The sequence below is a fragment of the Podarcis cretensis genome (genome assembly GCF_951804945.1).
Source record: "Podarcis cretensis genome assembly, chromosome: 12".
NCBI lineage: Eukaryota > Metazoa > Chordata > Lepidosauria > Squamata > Lacertidae > Podarcis > Podarcis cretensis.
In genome coordinates this window covers 35310768-35334517 of record NC_137181.1, presented here as the reverse complement: position 1 = coordinate 35334517, position 23750 = coordinate 35310768, and the positions used below count along the sequence as shown (strand labels likewise).

General features: G+C 39.2%; 1 protein-coding gene across 5 annotated transcripts in view; it reads right to left on the bottom strand.

Annotated features, from left to right (window-relative positions):
- Positions 1 to 23750, bottom strand: part of DNAH11 (dynein axonemal heavy chain 11) — a 152436-nt gene that overhangs the window by 45236 nt on the left and 83450 nt on the right. For all 5 annotated transcript variants that reach the window (XM_079947877.1, XM_079947880.1, XM_079947878.1 and 2 more), the window contains 8 exons: positions 22861 to 23022; positions 15719 to 15952; positions 13465 to 13611; positions 9923 to 10036; positions 8662 to 8805; positions 8077 to 8259; positions 6612 to 6713; positions 1990 to 2124 (listed from right to left, as the gene is read on the bottom strand). In XM_079947877.1, the coding sequence (XP_079804003.1) occupies positions 1990 to 2124; positions 6612 to 6713; positions 8077 to 8259; positions 8662 to 8805; positions 9923 to 10036; positions 13465 to 13611; positions 15719 to 15952; positions 22861 to 23022 (1221 nt within the window). The remainder of the gene's footprint in view (positions 1 to 1989; positions 2125 to 6611; positions 6714 to 8076; positions 8260 to 8661; positions 8806 to 9922; positions 10037 to 13464; positions 13612 to 15718; positions 15953 to 22860; positions 23023 to 23750) is intronic.

The window sequence follows — 23750 nt, the reverse complement described above, 5'->3', positions numbered from 1 at the left end:
TTCCCCTTCAAAACTACTCTAGAGTAAATGGAATGCAAGCTGCAGGGCACTTCAGCTATAAATACTATTATTTTTAGCAGTGCAGTCCTATGCAGGTTTAATCATAAGTAAGACCACAGATTCCAGTGAGACTTACTCCTGTGCATTCTACTGGTTTCCAACAGCTCAACCCTATACATTAGATATGGGGACCTTTGGCCTACCTGGTGTTGATGAACCACAACTCCTGTCATCCCTGGCCACTGGTCATGCTTGTTAGGAGTAAGGCAAGTTGTAGCTCATCAAGATCTGGACGTCCAAACACTTCCCACTCTTGCTATGCAGTCTTACCTTGGTTGCCAAACATGATGCGTTCTGAGAGTCCAATCAACTCCCAGAACCGTTCAAAAACCAAGGCATGGCTTCCGATTGGTTGCAGTAACGACCCACAAACCACTTTTGAAGTTCCTTGTGCGTGTTCTCTGTGTATGCCTGTCTGTTTTCCCATGCACACAAATGGGTTCCTTGGATCCCACTGATTTCACTGGCTTAGTGCCATCACGTTAAAATTATTAAATAAATAATTAAATAATTAAAACAACTATGTGCAAACTAACCATTAAATCATTATCTGTTTTGATATGAAGATGCTTTTCTGCAGATGGAAATAATTAGAAAACTAAATTCCTTATAGGGGGTGTGCTTTTTTTGTTAATTAAGTGTATATTCTGTACTGATTAGAATAAGATTAATGCCTTTTATGAACATAAGAAACAATGCACTGACTGTAGCCCACTTATCCAAAGGTTAAGTGCATTGTGGGTGGATACAAAATGACTCCGTCTTGACCTGAAGATTATTCAGTCTCAGTGCTCATTAACCAAAGGCTGACCATGCTGTCAGAAAGTGTTCACTTTTCTGCACAGATCTAGCGACTTAGTTACAGAGATCTTTCTCTGGGGATATACAACCCACAGAGCAAACATATCACATATGATGCAAAAACAGCAGCATAATGTCTAGGGCTGGATAGCCAATTAGGCTAAATACACTGCAGGGGAAGGCACCTGCAACAATATCTTCCCACCCACCAAAAAATAAATTTCTACAGTATAATTATTCCAGAGTTCTGAAGTGTGCGTACTCATAGAGCTCCTTAAAGGAATAAATAAACAATTGTCTTAGCATCTCATTGGGACATATGGAAATGAACTTCTTAAGCATGTCTGGTGGTGGAGCACATGGTGATTACGATGAATTCCTAGTTTAAAAAAATGATGTTAATTTCTAGCCCAGGCAATCTCTAATCTAACCAACCTAGCTATTGGAGCCTGAACAGACCTAGACTTTTTAGGAACCGTCTAGGAGCCATCATCTATGAAGTTCCATCTATTGCTCAATAAAAATTAAAATAATTCTCTACATCTTCTATTCGAGAGAGAAAGAATGCTATATAAGCTGCTTTTCCCAATAATTTTCCAATAAGTAGCAAACTTTCTCCTAGAGTTCAGATCAAAGAGTCTCACTGCTGCATGTAACTGGAAGGTGAAATCTTTGGTGCACACTTTAGTCATGGATAATAAGGAGCAATGAGGATGATTACTTAAGTAGAAAGATAGATTCTTCTTATGCTCAATGGAAATGTGTTATTATTTCACAGAGTTCAGTCCTGGTAATGAAAACTGGTTCTGGAGCTAAGCGCCAATAAACTCTGCCTCAAATTAATCCTTTCGTGTGCACACATTAACCTACACCACTCCAATAGGTAGGGAAGGAGAGCAAGCAAGAAGCTCCATGCTGGGGCAGTTTGCACAATATCCATGTCGCCATACTGGTTAGTGTTTTTCCTCTTCCTGATAGTTTAAAGCGGCTCTCATTTCAGCAACTTAGAGGCATCTAAAACCTGACACTCCAGAAATAGTTCGTTTCCCCAAGACCCTTCTCTTGAATACAGGTTCGCCTGCTTTGATCAGAACTCCTGAGAATGATATTAATGAATATCCTACTTGCCTCAAGTCCTTTAACAAGTCTGTTAGCCAGCTCTATAGTCTTATTGGTTCGGCTGACATCTTCTTGACATCTGACTTTTTCTGCTGTTGCTTTTTCAAAGGATGCTGTGAGTTTGCACAGATTGAGATCCAGTTCCTAAAGAGAGAGATAGTTTTCATTCATTCCTTCATCACTCATCCTTCACATACTCCTGTTGGTGAATAATAAAAATACAGTGGTACCTCGGGTTAAGAACTTAATTCATTCTGGTGGTCTGTTCTTTACCTAAAACTGTTCTTAACCTGAAGCACCACTTTAGCTAATGGGGCCTCCTGCTGCCGCTGCACCACCGCTGCACAATTTCTGTTCTCATCCTGAAGCAAAGTTCTTAACCCAAGGTAATATTTCTAGGTTAGCGGAGTCTCTAACCTGAAGCGTATGGAACCTGAAGCGTATGTAACCTGAGGTACCACTGTAATGGTAATACTTTCATACAGTAACCATCTGAAGCCTCACCAAAATGGCAGGCCACAAGTGTCAAATATTTTATGCTATTTGCCTCACTACTATTTCCTTCATCTTCTCTCACTCATGTCCCTTGGACATCTCATGTCGCATTTATAATTCATGCAAGAATCTCAGTTGCCCATATCATGCCCCTTAGCTGCCATCGTCTCAGCTGCTGATGTCACAACCTTTGATGTTAAGAAAGCTTTAGTCGACATAGTCGCTTTGGCAATAGAGAAACAGCTGGATCCAAACTCTTTGAGCAATTTATGCAAATATATGAGGACTTTCAAAAGACATCCTGCTCGTGCAGATCAGCTGAAATGGACAGAACTCCTGAGCTGCTTATCAGATAAAATCCATCTGAAACTGTCAATGATGTTAAGTGGCTTTTGCCAACATGTCTATTAGGGCCTGATAGAAAGTGCAATCCAGAACAGCTGGAGGGCACCAGACGGTCGAAGGCTGATGTAAAGACTTCAATGCCAGTATTTTATCTTGGTATTCTGTGTGCCACTATAACCTCATTTTGCAATCATATAAAATGTATCTATAATCTCAAAGCCATTGTAATGTATTTTATAGCCATGGACAGGGAGACCACTCAAAGCTAATTCAGGAACCACAGGGGTGGGGGAAACCCAAGAGTGATAAAATTGGTAGTGTTAAAATTGTAGAGAAGTGAAATAGCCGCAATGCCTGGTTAACCAAATACACAAGTGTGACTAGAATTCATGTGGGTAATGAGGTAGCTGATCCAATTTTGTTTATGGAGGCATTTATGGTAATGATTTGAAGGTTGACCCATTCTGCATGGCAAAATGCCACCAGCTCTTCCGAGAGCTTTTAAATGGAGACTTGAGCAATGTGGAACATTAACTGTGATCCTATGATGTTTAATGGACTATGAACAAGTCTTGAATGTAGCAAGTAGCAAGAAGGCTAATGTGGACACCTGCCCCCCCCCCCAAAGCATATTTCTAGTGCCAAGAACTGAATAAAAGACCAACAGGCTCTTTTTTGAGAGGGTGGGGAGTGAGTCTGTTTCTATTAAGATGGATCTTATATTTCTCATGGAAGGGAATAACCAGCAAAGTTTGTTTGCTGTTCATTAGATGGGAGTTACAGGCTAACTCCTCCCCATATTTTTCTAGTTGCCTTTGATTGTTTTTTCCCTGCCTTCCGGCCCGCAAAACTTGTGAATCATCATGCCAAATTCAGCTCATCAGCTGTGTAGGACAATTCACCAACAGCTTAATAAACATCTTGTTCTTTTGTGCCTGCCTCTGTCTTCAAAGTAAGGTGGGATTGTCTTGTATTAAGCAGGTCCTAATAGGTGGTGGGCAATGCATGGCTCTGTGGGTTGCAAGTTGTGAGTCTTGGAACTGTTCTTTATGATTCAAGTGCCAGGTTGGATGATGAAGGGATAGGTTTTTTTTTTTTTTTTAAGAATGCAGCCTGTACCTGGGTATGCCAGAATGCAATTCAGGAAGATGAAAATGTAAATGATTACATGCTGGGGCCATTTAACGCTTCTGAGCTTTTCCTTTCCTACAGTCAATTGACAGTGGGAAAGGGCTAAGTGCAAATGGACTGCCAAAATTTTATGTGCTTGGGAGATGAAACTGGTGGAGCCATTTCACCAACAGTTCTCCACAAGGTGATGGAATGCTCCAACAGGAAGAAAAAAAAGTATCTCCTGAGAAATATTTTGCTCAGTATTAATTGAACCAACACCACCAAGAAGGAAAGGAGGACTGGAAGGAGCAGAGCCAGAACCTATTGCTTTCTTCAACAATATTAAAACCGAATCCACAACTGAGTCCAAAATTCTTCACGACAAAAAAATGTATATTATATGGTAGGGCTTGAGATTCTCCAGCAGTCTGGGGTGTCTGTGAAACAGAAGATTCTCACATAATTTATCAGAAAACACTTTTCTGTGAAACTGGTCCAGTCCCATCAGTTCACCAACGTTCCACATAGTAGTGTACGGTACTAATATCTAGCAATGTTGTTATCCATAGTCAAGTGTCCTCTAAGATTTACTTACAGGTACCATTCAACAAAAGGTACTTTCCAGTGTTAATGAAAACCTTCCTACCAGATTTAACCTTCATTCTCTCTTCTAAGTATGGCTGGAGATTAGGAATTAATTATGCCTTAACTGCCCTTTGAAAACTCTCATTTAATTGTCATTTTTGTTCCTGGGAGGCTTTAATAAAAGATTTACACCCTCGGAGGGGGGCGGGACTTTTCATTTTAAACACAGAAGAAATTAATTAAAGGCACAGTAGCTCTAAAATTGTTGAGGACTTTTCTTTAGGAGCATTCCAGCATGGGAGTCTGAGTTAGAATGCTGGCACACTTAGGCACACACTTCTGAATCACTGGTTGCTAATCCAGTGATTAATGTTATATATGGTAAAACAAAACTAAAAACTAAAACTTAAGATTTGTGAGAAGGTATATAGCAGTTTTACAGTCAGCTTCAAAATGAAGCCAGTTTGGGAAATCCACACAAACCTTTCTAGATTATTACAGACCAGACTGAAGAGTGAATTTCAAAGCAACTGAAAGCTTTGGTTACAACTTAATTTTGTTTGGTGTCATTTCATTGGTTTTTGAGTTTGAGAAATATGTTTGGGAAAATTGAGGCTACAATCCTGAACACCATTAAAAGGGGATTATGCCCCAATGAACACAGTGAGGTTTACTTCTGCATAAAACATGGATGTAAGAGCATTCCGAGGGGGTTGTGTTGCCCACCCTACAGTCTGCTCAGAGACCTCTTACATCCATAGGTGAATTGCACTCTAAAATATGTTTTAACAACATTTATTGCCTCTAAATGTGAATAGACAGTCTTTGGATACCAGTGTGCAATGTGGTATTAAATGCAGGGGCTCTCCTCAGTCATTGCGAGGTTACACAGGCCACAGCTTAAACGTTTCTGCACCACATAGATAGAAGCAAAGTTTACATATCAGAGACGTAGAAAGAGTTGTGTAGATTGAAATAAACCTTTTGAATCATGTAAAATCTTTTCATGGAAAGATTTAAAAATAATAATATCCGTTTCAACAACATTAATTTTGCTGTTGCATACAGCTGACAAGGATTTAATTTGTCATTTTGAAATATATTTTAGAAGGCATTAAAAATGAAGGGTTGTTAGCACAGTGCCATCCAAATTGATGATGTGTTATTGATTACCAAGTAATAGCTGCAACATTTATTAATCATTACAGAAAATTACTAGGTAAAAAGAATACTTCTGTATGAAAAATTAGAACCATGCTTTCCCAATAGAAAAGCACTGGTTTATGGGACAGGATTCCATTGGAAATCCATAAGATGGGGACGACTACCTGTGACTCTATTTTTCAAAGGCGTTAGGTTTGCTGAACGATAGAAAGAATAGTAGGCCAATAAATGGCAAACAGACATAATGCTGAGGGATGCATTGAGAACTGAAGGCCAATGAGCAAATGGATCAAGTATTGATAAAGGATGCTACTTGATAGAAAAGTTACCACCATACAAATGTACAAGGAGCAGCATCTAATCTCATTATAAGCACTGGCAGAGAACTCAAATTAAGGAGTGAGGAATAGGCTACATAGCTGAATTTGAAAGTAGCTGAGATCTTTAATTATATTTTGAAAGGGTGGGTAATCAAAATAGCACACAATTTATCTTGCAAGTAATAGGAGGTCATATCCCCCATGGCTAGAATTTGCTTTGAATTAATCTAGAAGAGGACTAGTTTTGTATCTTGCACATTTGCAAAAAGTGATCAATGACAATTATATTTATTTAAATAAATGTATATTATGTTAATGTGGCTGAATGGGTTTGGGGGAAATTCTCTAATTTCATGTTAAAAGATTCAGCGCCCACCCCAAACAAAAAAAGAAGATATATTCAATTGGTTTATGGGGGGGAATGCAATAACGCCCAATATAACTATATCATATATTAGACACCAAAACAATAGCTTCATAACCTGGCAGGGCTAGAAAGCAATAAAACACCTTATCTTTACAGACAGCCTCTGTGCATTGCCACAAAGAATGCTAGCTTGTTAGATTTGCTACAAAGTAGTGCAAAATTAGGACTGGAGTAAGGCCTACCCCAAGTTTTTTCCTGATGGCTTCCAGCTTTTCAGTAGCTGCTGCAAGTTCAGCATTTGCTTGGGCCAATGCTTGGCGTTTTGGCTCCACATCACAGTATACCTGGGAATTCCAATATTAGAAATTCTTAAAACTATGATAACACAAAAAAGTTTTAACAAGAAGTGATGAAACGGTCATGTTTTTATCGCAACCTTCAGTTGTTTCCACAGTTTATTAGGCAATATTTCAGCCGGAATCGATCGCACCCTCCCTTCTTTTCAAGTTTTCAAGACGCACTTGCAAGTCATAGGAAGAAACATCACACAATAGATAAATTGGATGCATTAGATATACATTTAATTAAAAGTAACGTCCTGGAATATGATAGATAATCAAACACTTGTATTTCAGTAACCATTTGCTATCAGATTGCTCTGTGTTTGTTATTTGGTGCATCACAATCTTAGCCTCCAATATGAATGGAAGTCTTTTCCTTCCTTTGCTGAAAGGTTCGATGTCTCCAAGGGAGGCTGGTTTATTAGGACAGAGCATTGGCCCACCAACTTCAACCTGCCCCCCCCCCTTGCCTGACTTCTTATTTACACCCTGCCCAGGAGAATGGCACTGCCCGTTCATTTCCTCCTCCTCAATCTCTGTTTTGCCTTTGTAAAACTAATCAGGGAGCCGGGGGGGGGGGCAGAATGAGTTTGTTTTGCCTGTCATTGGCTGCAATTCTTCATATCATTAGCTCTAGCTCCACCTACTGTTGATCTCCTTCTACCCTACCCATCCCATCTACTCACCATTGGTTTTCTCTCATTACATTGCAAGGTGCTTTATGAACCCAACACCCTATCCTTGTGAGGTTTAAAAAGCAGTACTTGATGGTGTACATGAAAGGATGGTGACATGATGTTTTGTGTTTTTTAAATACTGGGTTGTATCCAGACTGTATCAGCCATTCTTTAGCCTCACTAAAACCAAGTTAAGGACATGCTAATCATGCCTGATTTAAGTCCCATTGCTTTCACTGTACCCACACACATATCACAAGGTTGGATTCTCTATGTTGTGCCACAGTCTGAAAACTTGGCTTTGCGATGCTGTTCTTAACATTCTAATAGAGTGCAAAATACTATTTAGCATTTCCATTGTGCATTTAGAGTGTTCAAAGTGTTTCACATACATTATTTCACTAATGATGGTAACACCCCGATAAGGCATTTTCCAGCGCTTTTGAGGCTGAGAGATGGGGACTTGCGTAAGACGGCCTGGTAAGTTCATGGTGAAGAGAAAGTTTGAACTGAACTTGCTCACATATCTTAGCAGCTAGATCATAACTTAAGAGGGACATCCATTTAATATGTTCTAATAAAAATAAGTTACACAAAGTTTTTACCTTCATCTTGCTAATGAGCGGCCACCAGATACCTAAGCTATTCCCCCAATTTCTTTCTCCAATTGCAACAAACACATTCAGTACCTCATAGAATTTCACTATGTTGATAACCCAAGCACAGAGGCCAGCTGCTGCAAATGACTTAGTGCGAACCAGGTTTGGGTTGAATTCCGTGTCTTTCAAGTAATGTTCTTTGACCACTTTTAGACAATTCCCTGGGATGTGCTCCTTGTCATAGTTAATTAAAGCTTGCAAGAATTCATCAACCTGGAAGGCAGTTAATGCACTTAACTTATTATTGTTGAATAACACTTCAAGCCTGCAAGTTGATTTCAAAATACAAAAGGTTAAAACCCAAACAAGCGTAGTGACCCCCGTTTTTAAAATAGCAAATAAGTATTGATTTAAAAAGTAAGTCATTTCATGCATATGCACTTGCAAATGATAAGTAGAATCCTAGAAGCATAGAATTGTAGTCTGAAGGGACCACAAGGATCATCTAGTGAACTCATTACGCAGGAATATTTTGCCCAACGTGGGGCTAAAATCCACAACCCTGAGGAAGTTTACTCCTGTGTCTCAATATATACATGAACATTATTATTTAAATTCAGAGTCATATCATCAGGTTGCAATGCAATTTACAGATGGTGATAATGTTGCAAGAACCTTTCCCATGAAGAGTCTAGCTGCATTCCAGGTTCGGTCTTTTGGTACTTTCCCTTTATTCGCCAGTAGGACCATTACAGCAGCTGTAACGTTGGTCACTGCAATTGGTGGGTTAGGGAAGGCTTTCAGTTCAGAAAGGTTCACCTGAAGAACAGCAACAAAGATGGTGTTGAAAGAAAGCCAAAAGCATTGTGACAACTTGAAGAGATTGGCAAGGGTTAGGATTGCTCTGCCTAAGTATGCTTGTGGAAAGCTGCATGGACATACGTGTGTGGGTGGCAAGGCTCAACCTGAGGCATTCCAGGGGTCAGCCAGGGGTGTCCTTGGATCGGTTGACAGTCAATGTAACTACTGAGGAAAGCTACAGAGGGGATAAAAGACACAAGCTCCACCTTCACCTTGCACCCTAGCTGGCAGAGTTTTGGAGATGGCAGATTGCCCACCAGTTAACTCCTGTCCCAATCCCACTTATGATTGTTCCGTAACTTGGCTATCTGTGATCCCCTTCCTCTACTAGAGCTGAAGATGTCTATAAGTAGAGAACAAATGACAACTGTAAGAATATAACAGGTGCTATTGTATCAGAGCAAAAGATCATACAGTACAACACTCTGCACCCAATATATAGTCACAACTGGGATGTCACTGTTTCCATGGTTGCATAAGAGATACTGTCTAAGTTCTAATGGGGGAAATATTAATTGGTTTGGATATTTTTGTGCTATTAATTATACTGTTCTGTGTTTAACTACGATAAGCGTATCACATTTTATCACATAGTGGAGCTAGAAGGTTGTTTGTTTCACGCAAGTAGATGCAATTCCAAATGGAATCTGATGCAAAAACTGATCGCTAGAATGGGTTCATGAAGTCTTTCAACTTTCATTAAAACTATCAAATTGATACATGTCATTGTCACAAAAGGCACATTCCAAAACGCAGAAGTGTTGAAAAGATTACCCAGGGCAAATTAATGTGCTTGGAGCTCTGGTAAAATGCAACATATCCAAACTGAAGGAACGCTGTTTGGATGCCATGAAATAATTTAATATAGCTTGGCATTCATTACATGAAAAATGGAATATTCTGGAAAGACCGACAAAGAGAAAAAGACTTAAGTCTGCTCCATGAGAGCATGAAAACTACGCTAGTAATCATCCCAAACTACATTCTTGGAAAAGTGAGCAGGCTGTATTTGGGGTAGCGAATTTGCAGTCAACATGTCACATGGCAGACAACCATACCATAGTTTGCTATTTACCTTATTAAGCGTATTTAAAGCTGCAGTAGCAGCCACCAGGGCAGGTTCTGCTTTCACCAGGTCATCCTCACACTCTTTCTGTTTCCGAGATACTTCTGCTTGGATGGCAACAACCTATTTGAACACACAATCTTAAGTTTTGATTAAGGCAGCAATCATGGAATTAATTACTTCAAAGTAGGCTTCAATTAAATCAATTGAGACTTAATTCTGAGCAAACACAGTTAGGAATAGAATGTAGGGAAGGCAGTGAGTACCTGACATTGCACTATTGCTAAAGCCATTATTAAAACTTATGTATTTATCATGTTCTGTACATGATGAACCACTATTATTTCAACAGGTTTTAAAAAAAGGGAATACCAGTGTTAATTATTGCAATATGTAGCATTAAAATGTTTCTGGATCTCTGTAGTTGAAAGATATATCTATTGCCCAATGCCCTCTTAATTTGAATAAATTATATTGTTTAATCTTTGTAGACCAATTTAAGCCTTTTGAGGCAGTTACAATTAATAATAATAATAATAATAATAATAATAATAATAATAATGTTATCATTTATACCCTGTCCATCTGGCTGGTTTCCCAAGCCACTCTGGGTAGCTTACAGCATATAAAAATTTGTAAAAACATAAGACATTAAAAATTGCCCCAAACAGGACTGCCTTCAGATGTCTTCTAAAAGTCAGATAGTTGTTTATTTCCTTGACATCTGATGGGAGGGTGTTCTACAGGGTGGGTGCCACTACCGACAAGGTTTTAAATTTATTATAATCAGTGATATGTTGATCATTCATTTTGAAAGTGTTTTTGGCAAGCAGTTAAGGAAATATATGATGAGATTATTTTGAGGGTCACAAAAAGTAAGTCTTATTCTTTAAATTGTTGACAGAAAGTTATCTCCTGCTAATCACACTATGTGCTGAAGCTTATTGCTTCAAAAAGTGTGTTTTGAAACACGTCAACAGCACCCCCCAATCCTAACACCATCAGAACATTACCGAATACAGTGGTGCCCCGCAAGACGAACGCCTCGCAAGACTGAAAACCCGCTAGACGAAAGGGTTTTCCGTTTTGGAGGCGCTTCGCAAAACGAATTTCCCTATGGGCTTGCTTCGCAAGACGAAAATGTCTTGTGAGTTCCTGCGGGTTTTTTCCCCCTTTCCCCCCCCATTTTCCTAAGCCGCTAAGCCGCTTATCAGCTGATCCACTGATAAGCCGCTTAACAGCTGATCGCTAAAAGCCGCTAAACCGCTAATAGCGCTAATCCGCTAAGCTGTCAATGGGCTTGCTTCGCAAGACGAAAAAACCGCTATATGAAGAGCCTCACGGAACGGATTAATTTCGTCTTGCGAGGCACCACTGTAACAGCAATCAGAGGCTCAGTAAGTGAGGGATCCCTAGTACAGTGGTACCTCGGGTTACATACGCTTCAGGTTACATACACTTCAGGTTACTGTACAGACTCCGCTAACCCAGAAATAGTACCTCAGGTTAAGAACTTTGGTTGTTCAGGATGAGAACAGAAATCGTGCTCCGGCGGTGCAGCAGCAGCAGGAGGCCCCATTAGCTAAAGTGGTGCTTCAGGTTAAGAACAGTTTCAGGTTAATTACGGACCTCCAGAACGAAGTACTTAACCCGAGGTACCACTGTACAAAATACTGCGTTCAGGTTGTTGGTGAGTGCCAGGCACTTTGGTTCTATCCTGTCAGTTTTACACAACCTGCACTGACTGCAAGTTTGTATTCTGAGGTCAATTCAAGGCGCAAGTGTTGACCTTTAAAGCAGGAGTAGCTAATCTACAACTGGTGGGTCAAATCTGACCTTCCAAGTCACAAATTGTGGACCACCTGCTTGGTCTGTACAGTGATCCCTAGATAGCAGATATGCTCTCTAAAGAGTAGCCAGAGAGGATATTTGATCTTAGTGCTAAATTCCACAGCACTGTGATAAAAGATAAAGCCCCCTGCCTGCTCTTTTGAGAGGAATAGGCAGCATTTCCCCCACACCCCATCCCTGGAATGGGTGGAAACTCTGCCTTTTACATTTTGCAGATGCTAGAGCTGGGGTGTGGAGGGCTTTAAATGCTGGATTTGTGGGTGCAGGAGCTGCAGGTGTGCTTGGGAGAGTATGTATGAGTTGGGCTCTGAACATCATAAGAACAGGGTCAGTCCAAAGACCTAGAATGGTGTCCAGAGGCATACTGTGGTCACTGATGGTGTTCATCTCTACATCTTGTGGGAATTTAACTAAGTACCATGTGAAGAAGCATTTCCTTTTGTCTAAACCCAGTGATGGCCAAACTTGGCCCTCCAGCTGCTTGGGGACTACAACTCCCATCATCCCTAGCGAACAGGACCAGCAGTCAGGGATGATGGGAATTGTAGTCCCAAAACAGCTGGAGGGCCAAGTTTGGCCATCACTGGGTTAAACACTAACTTGAATCTTTCAACACTCAGCTTCATTGGATGACCCCATGTGCTAGTATCATGAGATCCTACTCATGCAGTAAGGCTTCACGGCAGCTCCCAGCCGCTGCCAAGCTATTCCTGATGGCTGGGGGATACATCAGCAGGGTGTGGGATGTGGTACAGGGCCTGTAGCAGGAGAGTTCAAAGGAAATACGGGGAATGAGTGGAATGCCTTTTGGCTCATATTTCCTAAGTTGTTCTGGTTTACAAGTCATTAGGTTGGGAAATAGCAAGATGTGAAACTTTCTTTTTTTAATCATACTTTCTGTATGTATCTAGTCTTACATAACAGAACTGAAAAAGTACAGTGGTACCTCGGGTTACATACGCTTCAGGTTACAGACTCCGCTAACTCAGAAATAGTGCTTCAGGTTAAGTACTTTGCTTCAGGATAAGGACAGAAATTGTGCTCCGGCGGCACAGCAGCAGCAGCGGGAGGCCCCATTAGCTAAAGTGGTGCTTCAGGTTAAGAGCAGTTTCAGGTTAAGAACGGACCTCCGGAACGAATTAAGTACTTAACCCAAGGTACCACTGTATATTGGTTAATGAAGCCAAATGTAAGTAATGTTAATATGAAACATGAGTTCAGTATGCAGAAGGACACGGAATCTGGACAGCTAATGCTGAACCCTAGAAAGTACATCACAGAATGAAAATTTGGAAGTGAAAGTACAGGTCAGTGAAATGGACTTCAAGAACAATTGAGCTGTTCAATTGAACTAAAAAAAAAAGCCTTTAAAAACCTGAAGTGCTCAGAGATGACTCTCTGACCTTTACTGTATTACATACAGGCCTGATTCCCGAGATCCCCATCTATTATATGCTTGAATGAGTTCAGTGCTTATTGTTCTTTCATATCATTAAAAGAGCTAAAAGGTTGGAAAAATGCATAATGTAAAGAAAGGTCAAGTGGTAATCATGGTGTGAAATGTTGAAACATGTGTAAGTATAATAATTCTTTAGATTTTATGCTCCCTGGAGAGGTAGGTGTTCAAAATTGTTCACCTACAAAGGTTTATTATGTACTAAATATAGCTCAACAACACTAAATTGTGGAATTGCACTGACCTTTTGCTCCTCTGCATCAGCGATGGCCTTTTCCTTGCTCACTTTCTCAGTCTGAAGCCCTATCTTGGTAATCAAAGCTTCAGCATCTTGATTTCTCAGTTGCAGCTCTGCCTCTTGAGAGGCAAGTCTCTGTTTTAAGTCCTCCACCTAAGGAACAGCAAAGGTATTAGTTTGGAACAGGTGTCTCTGGAAACTGTGTTTAGTAGAGACAGCTTTCTGAAAAGGTGGGTTCTCAACAGCTGGATATCAATGAGAGCATTTTTGTGACTATTAACTGCAACAAGACCCCAAGTAATGATTTGATCTGCCTTAATTGCTTAATAAGTGAACACTGTGGGGCACACATTTTTCTTCCCTTCCCTTTATCTGTTAAAGAAATGCATACTTGCCTATCTTCAAGCAGTTAAAAGAAAGCACACAGAGCTCCCAGTTTTAAAAGACAGAATGCACATCTAAACCAGGTTTACTATTATATTATTGGTATGTTTCATACACTCATAATCACCCGACTGAGACTGTGTATTAATTGAAGTATTGATTGCTAGTATTACACTCTAATAAAAAGGGAAAGTTACCTGTACAAAGCTGAGTAATTTACCATTTTCCATGGAGAACAGGTCTAATAAAGAACATGAGTTATCATGGCCCAATGGGAAAATTTATGGAAGATCAATTGGAAATTCACAAACTGTTACACGATTAGAGAGAACTTTCAAAAAATGCAACATCGATGGTATCTAACACCATGGAAACTTTCAAAAATGTATAAAAAAGTGTCAAGTAATTGTTGGAGATGCGGAGACTCAGGAACATTCTACCATATGTGGTGGACATGTAGAAAAATACAGGTATTCTGGGAGAGTATACATGCAGAACTGCAAAAAATGCTAAAGATCTCTTTCAATAAAAAGCCAGAGGCCTACCTCCTGGGAATAACAGATTTGGATATTCCACAAAAGAGGAAGGGTATCTTTTTATATGCGATGGCGGCAGCAAGAGTTTTGATCGCAGCAAAATGGAAGAGTAATGAAATCCCCTCTATACAAGATTGGATCCAAAAGCTGACAGAATATGCCGAATTAGATGGTTTATCAGAAAAAATAAAGAATAAATCAAAACAGGAATTTGTTTCTAAATGGGAGGTTTTCAAAGAATATCTGAAAAATAAATATAGTAGTTTAAATTCTGTTGCAGCATTCGAGGAACTTCAGTAATAGTTGTTAGGTAGATAGAAGAAATTAGATTTATTGAGAGTAAGTTTAATTATGAAAAAAATGTGTATTGGCAATAAGTAATATGAATTTGAAATATGGAATAGACGGGAAGTTGGGTCTTTAGTGTTAAGACCAATAGATGTTTTATTGTTTGCCAAGAAAATTATGTGTCTATGGTTATTTTTGTAATTTGTGTGTAATTTGGTATTTGTGTCTTTTGTGGTTTTTTTCTTGTTGTATAAATAAATATTTTTTTAAAAAAAGAACATGAGTTATGATAACTAAATAAAAACCCCATGTTCAGAGGCGATGTATCACTGGATATCAGTTTCTTAGGGAACAAACTATAGGAGAAAGCTCTTGCCCTCAAGACCTGGTTTATGGGTTTCCCAGAAGCATCAGCCTGGCCTCTTCAGGAAGCGGAGAAGATGATGGAGTAGAATATTAAATGGGCCCTTGCTCAGATATCCAACTGGAGTGATACTTGGAATGAGACCTACTTTCATGATAAACCATGGATGTATTAGCTGCCTCTGGGACAAACTTGGATCTCTGAAGTGAAGGGTGGTCAGTCATGCTGCCTGGGGCTACTTTAGCTGTACAGTGGTACTTTGGTACTCAAACAACTTGGCTCCCGAATAAATTGGCTCCTGAACGCCACAAACCCAGAAGTAAGTGTTCCAGTTTGCAAACGTTTTTTGGAAGCCAAATGTCTGACACGGCTTCTGCGGCTTGTGATTGAGTGCAGAAAGCTCCTGCAGCCAATCGAAGCTGCGCCTTGGTTTTCTAATGGTTTCAGGAGTCGAACGGACTTCTGGAACGGATCAAGTTTGAGAACCAGGGCACCACTGTATATGAATAATTATATAGATCTACACCAGGCTCTTGGACTTACATAATGTTGTTCCTCTTAATTTCATTTACTGTCCATGAGGCACCCTGGAGCAATTTACTATATAAAGCAATTTGCAATTATATAAGCTAGGAGCTGCTATGAATTGTGATTAATTACTGCTACTGTTTATTACTACTATTACTACCTGAGAAGCTGTTGTTTTCAGCTTCTGAATGCCATTCACAAGGTGTTCCTTGTGCTGGGACATTTTCTGGATTTTCTTCTCCAGGAGGTTCTTATAAAGCATGATTTGTTCCAGGAAGCTTTTGGGAGTTGTATAGTTGTATCTCCTCTCATTCAGCCGAAACTTTGCACTCATCTCATTTACACTGGTGTGGGCATAGGCCATGAAACGGCAAATAGAGTCATGAAACTGTGGCTGAAAACATAAAAGGGCATGAAAGGGCATTTAAATTTCAAGTGTTAAAAATTCAGCTAACGAAATATATAGCCAACTGTAGCAGAAACTACTGATTCTAAGACAAGTATGCACAAACATATTAATTTTAACATTTAAAATAACCTAGACATTTATAAAACATTATTTTTCATTATATGTATATTGTGTATTTCTGTACAGTATGTCTTGACATGTGAGATACACACCCATACACACCACTTAAAATGCTGCACTATCAATGTAAGCCATTTCCATTTCGTCCTCAGTGACTTCTACCATACTTAACTTTCTAATTTGTGGAATCACATCTCCCTCATTTTAATGATTATTTATTGCATTCAATACAAGATGTACCCAGTTCAATTAATCAGGGGAAACTTAAAAATCAATTAATATGAATTAAATGAGCTACTGCAACTCTTAGAAAAGTCACACATAATTTACCAAAGAATTGTCAATAATACTTAGGAGAGCTTTAGGAAAATTACTCATGAGCGGTTGTTGATACAGCTAAACGTTTCGAGCCAGCATAATTAATATTACAAACAGGTTCATTTAGACAACTTGTAATTTATCTCCGAAACAAAACTTATTTTTAAACACTGCTTGGTTTTAAAAGAGCTGCTTTTAAACTACAGTAATGAGAGTGCAATTTAAACACACGGAATCAGTATACAAGTTGGGTGCAAAGTGACCAAACTCCTGTTTCCCCAAAGAAATGTTTTGTCTATGTTCAAATAACCTTTTGATGAGACCAGAATCCGCCTTAGAGCTTAAGAGGCTAAATTACTCAGCCCATCATTTTCTCTCTTCTGCAGGCACCCTCTCACTCTCTCTCTGCCACAGGGACTTTCTTACAGAAGGACTGGCTACTTCCCAACCATGATCCTTATGAGAGACCTTTAAGCAGCAGTTCCGAAAAGCCTTTGGTAACAACAGTTTCATTTTAAAACCAGCCTGGGTAGTAGCTGGTGGTTCCGGTAGAGCTGGAAGTGGCTTGAGACAACTTGTCCCAGTGGGGCAAAATAACTATTGTTGTCAAGCTTAACAAAATGGCACAGCATGGGAGGCATGCTGGGCCAGAGAGCAGCTGGTTGTAATTCACACTGTTTTTCAGAAAACCCTAATCGTTCTGAGCAGACCTCTTTGATGATTGGTCTTCCCTGCATTTTCAATTTGTCACTTTCTCTTATGATAAGGTCAGCAGTGACAGCACTTCCTGACATTAACAGCTGTGGCTTCTAAAAGGGTCATTGTGGAACTACTAATTGCAGTAATTTCATTAGCATAAATTATTTATTCTGCCGTTCATTTATCTCCAAGGTTTTGGTGGTGTTTTGTTCAATACTACACCTTATTCCTCCCCCCCCCCCCCCGCTGTATCAGCTCCATCAGGCAGCAAGGCAAACAATATGATTAATGCTAATTTGACCCTTTAAAAAAAAAGAATTATGCAAATTGCCCCTTTTTATTTAACTCTGAAGGATTAAACAGCAGTAAACCAATAACCAACACAAATTTCCTCTAAATAAAATGTTTTAAAATGTTCCCAGGGACAACTAGGAAATCCTTTAAGGTCTGTTTTTCAAACATATACACATGTACATGCTCACATACACACAGACAAGCCCTGATCTAGCAAGCAATTAGAAATAAATTTCCATGCATTCATATCCCTTTAAAACATTTTACCATACACATAAAAGGATGAAGTATGGAGCAGGAAAGCCCTGTGGCCAGCACCTGTTGCCATGTCTGCAGTATGCTTTAGAACCAGGATGCATTGCTACACAGGTGGTTGCTGCCATCTGATAATTAGCTGCTTAGGTTAGTTTTGAGGTACTGATTCCTGGTGTCCTTCTTCTTCCCTGGCCAGTGATTGGATTAACTGAATTTATTTTGTTCCACGTTTCCGTCATACAAGAATACGGTATGTAAACTTGTTGTTTAATTTGTATGTTACTTAGTTTGTATATGGATTATGTTACATCATGTTTGTTTAATTTAGAGTATGCACAGCGGACGAAGCCCGGTTGGGCGAAACAAGGTATTATCCTGGAATCCTTGTCATGCCATACCTTCAAGTATCCAATCTGATCCAATATCTACATGTGCCATATCTTCAAGTTTTCCATCTAATCTGATATCTACATACAAGGAACGTTAGAATCCTCAAAGCAGCGATATGTGGAACATCATAAGCATACCATATTGTAGTTATTGCCAATATGCCAATTTAGGAACCGAATTGACTTTATCTCCTGACCATCCATGGGACTTTAATTTCTCTTGATATGCTCTCTTTGCATGATGTGTTGGTCTATGGAATTACACTTTGTGAGATATTATATGTTGAATTGTGTTTGAAATAGAAAATACGTTGTCAAAAACAGCAGCGATCACCGGCAGAGAAGATCACCAGAGGCAGTAGTCGTATGAATGCAGCTCATTGTTATGAACTGAGGCCAAATGGTTTTCCTTTGGACTTTTATCACAGGGAGGAGTTCCACGCAGGCAGGCATCACCAATCTACATGTGGCGTTCCTCCCAGTTCTGATGTAAATTTGCATGTCAACTCACATGGGAGATCTATGTGTAGATTTTTCATGTAGGCAGCAACACTGTCCAAGAACTCCATTCGAAATGCAAACTTGGCTGCGACGTCTCATTTTGATTGATTATTTCATCCTCCCAAACTTCCAGCCTGCCTTGATTTTTTATTTTTTCTTAACAGTGTCTCATTCAATGCAATTACTATAGCTTTGTAAATCATGGGGTTGGGTCAATTAGAAGTTGACTCTAGGTTCTACTAATGAATTTAATTATAGATCTTGAATTTGTTGTCGCAAGTTTACTGGATAATGCAGCTCATGCACACTAATGACCATTATATGTGGTCAACTGTCCTTTAAACAAATGGAAATAAAAGGTTTCCCCTAGATATCTAAAATCAGTGTGGAGTAAATTGTAAAATAAGAGAGAAAGCCACTCTACATCCATCAATCTTCAGCTGACTGAATACACTAGAGAAAGGGAGCAGGAATTTTATTTTTCCCCCAAGGAGTTTACGTATCATTTTTTAAATTTGCTATCTAATAACCCTCATGCATAGTATCTTTTGATTCTGATTACAGCACTCTTTCATCTCATCCCTCTTTTTAAAGGAAATTTACTTCCTCAAATCAAGGCACCGAGTACAGCTTTACACCTCCCCATTATTTCTCCCACTACCTGTTACGCCTGTCACTATGTTGAGAATAATGCTCCTGTTCCTTCTTTTAGCCTTTGAGCGCTGTTGTTGATTGGAGGCTAAAACAAATGGGCAAAACCCAGACTCCATGTGCACTTGGGTTAGTGGTGCTGTGCTGAGCCAAGCATGAATCAATTGCTTACTCTTCTATCCTCAGCTATGGAATACCCCCCTTCCCAAAGGCACCTTCTTTCAATCAATATTTTCGTGAGCAGGTGAAGACTTTTCTTCTTCTTCCAGGCTTTTAAAAAATCTGTGTTTTTAGTGTTCTGAACCATTGTTTATGTGCCATATATTTCTAGTTGCCTGCTTTTATTCTTCCCTTTGCTGTATTTTATGCTACTAAATTTTAAGTTGTATGTTACCATTTTATTTGTGAGATGCCCAAAGAAGTGTGCCATAGAGTGGCCTCATTATTATTATTATTATTATTATTATTATTATTATTTACTATATTTCCTATATATAATAGGTACATTATTAAAACAGGATGCAACACTGCCTGCAGGTTAATTGAAGAGCTGCTACATTTCACAAAACCCTTAGAACTGCAAAATCAGTTTTGCGCAAGCTCTGAAGAGGCAGCTTCTCTCTCTCTCTCTCTCTCTCTCTCTCTTTCTCTCTCCCCCTCCACTAAAATACTTAAGACAAGAACAATTTAAGAGTTGGAAAAACATGGCTTCCCTTTAGCAAAACCGTATCTTGGGGTTCTGCTGTACATCTCAATTCCTTCTACAGGAATTATCTTTGTAGGCCCCAATTAACATTTTTGTTGTTGCTGCTGCTGCCATATTCTTCCAGGACCTCTCTCATTCAGTTAATGCCATGCAGGCAGTTTCTCACAAAAGTGACTGCACTCAAAACATCTGTCTAGTTCCACCGAGCCACTCAAGCTACTAGCACATCCCTTGCCCTGAACCACAAAGCAGGTAATTTGTTCTGTCAGCACAAGCACTGAAACAAATAGAATTATGTCGTGACAATAAGATATAAAAACAATGCTGGCTGCCAATTTGTGCTTGCAGAGGGGGCAGGATTTGCAATAAGGTATGGAGATGGGTCTGCAAAATATAGGAAGAGTGTGAATTTTGTGGGGGGGGGACGACTTAGTGAGGGATTTAAACTCTGATGGGAAGATTTTTAAAAATGATGGAACATAGATTAATTTTAATTTCCATCTAGATGTCCATAGCCTATTGTATCATAAAGCTTAATAATTTAAGAGCAATTCCTAATTAAAATCTAAACTGAGGTGACCCTCCACGTTGGCTAAAGTATAATATCCACTGTTTTTAAAGTATGTATTTCCCCCTTTAATCAGTGAGGAGTGGTTCATAATTTTATTCTCATTCTTACACTCAGAAAGGCAATAGATTCTAGCAACAAATTTATCCAATACATCGACACAATAGTGTTTTGTTCAGTAAGGGTACCTGAACATCTCTCTTGAGTTAGGAACCCAACTAGGCTGCATCACCAATATGTATGTCGCTGGATCATTAACATCAGTGGATGTAAAATGGTATGTGCAGAATAACATCTGTAGGAAGTGTCATGACTTTCCTCTTAACTGCTACAGTTGCACTAGCCCTCATCCAATATTATAAGTTTGCTAGTGTACACCATTACATGTGCAGGGTTTACTATGTACAGTATTTACCTTTGATTTCTAGCATTAATAATTGCAGTAACTAACTTCTGCTAGGTTTATCAAGGCAATCTTCAGCGACGACCTTGACCAGTATTCATTGTAGGTAGCTCTTAACATATTCAGTTTCTTTCCTAAAATTTGTTTTATTTTGAAGCATTGCTAAGAGGGAGAGGTAAGTCTGGCATATTTTCTTTTTTAAAGGAATATGTAAACATATATATGTTGATAAGCATCCAGAGTTTCACATACTGGGGGAAAACCCACCACATAGAATAAAAGTAAAGCTTTGGGAAGCCCAGAAACTAAATGTACTCAGAAACTGAATGCATCACAAGAAATGACAGCTCTAAATTTCTGAAAAACTGCACTAATATTCTACACTGCCCTGAACAGAAAATAAAGACAAGTCTCTCCATGGCCAGTAGATGTCATTGGTCACTCTTTGTAATATCAGAAAAGCTGTTTCACAGCTCAATACTGGCAGCAGAAGAGGTAAAGGAATTAAAACTAAATTTCATACCCCAGCCCTCTTTTTGACTGTTTTCCAATCATTTGGTATTATTGCATTTAGATGAAATGGAAGTTGTTGGTTTGTTTGTTTTTTTAAAGTATCATTTCTCACAAGAAGGGGCATTACCCTGACCACTGAAATGGGTTTCTTGATGAAGTTAAGTAAATACATTTACCGAGCACCGATCAGTTTACGCATTTCCAGAAGCATAGCATGGATTTATAATTGCTGTTAAGACCAGACCTTTAATGGCTGCCTTTGTAACATTGCAACAGTGTCTTTCTGCCACAAAATTCTCTTCTCTAGGACAGGAAAGCAATGAACTACTGAGAACTGATGCATGCAGCCCTCTTGAAATTCTATACTTCTCATCGTTACAAATTCCTTACATAACTTGTTAGCATCACAGCAAACAGATACTGAACACTGACTGCTATATCAAACTAAAACACTGGAATAATGGCCATAACAAAATATTTATGGAAGAAAATTCTGATTCATTTCTAGAGTGCTGTTTTTTCAAGTTTTTTAACTATACAGTAGAAATGCCTTCTATAGCAGGAACTGAATCTTCTTTTACATCAGTCTCTGTCATCAGCACCAATATTGATGTCAGGTCATTAATATTTGGCTTTCCTCAATGGTTAATCACCTTGATGCAAATCTTAACCTTTCTTGAACTTCCCATTCCTGGTCAAAGTTGATCCAGGGGGAAGTCAAATGATGAACATAACAAAACACCTTGTAGAGCTGGAGGACAATGTTTTATGAGCATTTCTCCATCTGGCTCTTTATCACCCTCAAGAGAAAGCTGGTGTGTGGGGGGAACTAAAGAGGAAAATGAAGCTGAATAATTGATAAGCTTTCATTATAACATACAGTATTCAGTTCTGACTTTGATTTTTTTTTTTTGATTTGCAAAAATCTGCAAGAAAAGAGAAGACAAAATGTTGTCAACTTAGATGCCCTTTTAAAGAGAGACCTGAGTTCTCATATTTTTATGGACAGCTTTCTACCTTTGGAGAACCTTAGAAAGTGGAAAAAAAGGTCAGAATTAAATCACTGCAGGGTTGCAATGTTCAATTCCTTCTATTTTCAGGTATTCAAGTGCATTTGTTTAATTGCACACAAAAAAACCCCAAACACGCCCCCCCCAAAAAAACTTAAGCAAAGCCCCTGAATTGGTAGAGTTCCATTTCAGTGAGATCGCTAATAGTTCATGTACAGATGTTGGGATCATTGTACATTTTGCCTTAAAAAAACAAATTCTTCCTATTTCAAACTGTCAAAATTGCACTGAAGAAACTGGCTGCACAGTATTAGGTAACCGCCATGAACTCTGCAACCTTAAATGAAGACAAATATGAGAAGAAACAAAAAGGATTCCGCCCCCCCCCCCAGCTTGTCCATGATTGATCTTCCAGAGAGCTGTGCTGCTGCTTTTGCATATGACTGGCAAGTTTGAAACTCTCTACCTTAATCCCAGGCGCCTCCTCAATGAACCTCCTGCTGACGGACTGCAGGGCCTCCTGCGGCCACTCATGAAACCAGTCAATAGCTGTGCAGTTAACTATGGCTGGGAACTTCCGAGCTCTAACTCTCAGTGTGGAACCGACGGGAGAGAAACACAGAATGATCTGTGCAGATGAGGAGGGAAAGAAAGAAAGAAAGAATGAAGTATATTACATGGCGATCAAAGAGAGAGGAACTCAGTCAACTGTGGTGGCAGCGAGCCACTGCAATCAGACTCACAAATGAAAATGCAATCTACCTAGCAGCTAATGAATTTAGGCAAATTAGGACTTTACGCCCAAAAAACAATGTTTTATTCACTTGCACTGTGCTTGATGCTTCACCAAAAATCTTCCCAATTGTGGGTTACCTCCCCACCTAGGTCCAGTATCAGTTAATGAACTTCATATGTATTAATCAACAAAGCAAAATCCTAACAATCATATTCAGTCAACAGAGCAATCAATTTGACATAACACCACTTCTTGGGTTTCTGATCCTGTGCAGGGTCAGTGTGATCCGAGATATTTAAATAAACAAATATATTCCTATTTGGGTGAGTTTTTGGTTTTGATGCAATATATCACTGTCATCCTCGAGATTTTCCTAATAGGAACCACTTTTTTCTAATAATTTTTTATAATAAGAACTAGATAAATGCCCATATATTTCCAAATAATCCGGTAAAATTATGCTTTGCTGTGCCTCACATCCTAGACACTTTGAAGAAAGTCCAACAGATTTAAATAGAATTTAGCACCCAGTAACTGAAGTCCTAAGTCACAACAGACGTTCTCCCCTTCCATCAGTACATGTTGTCTTCCAGATGTTTTAACTAATATCTTCTGCAACA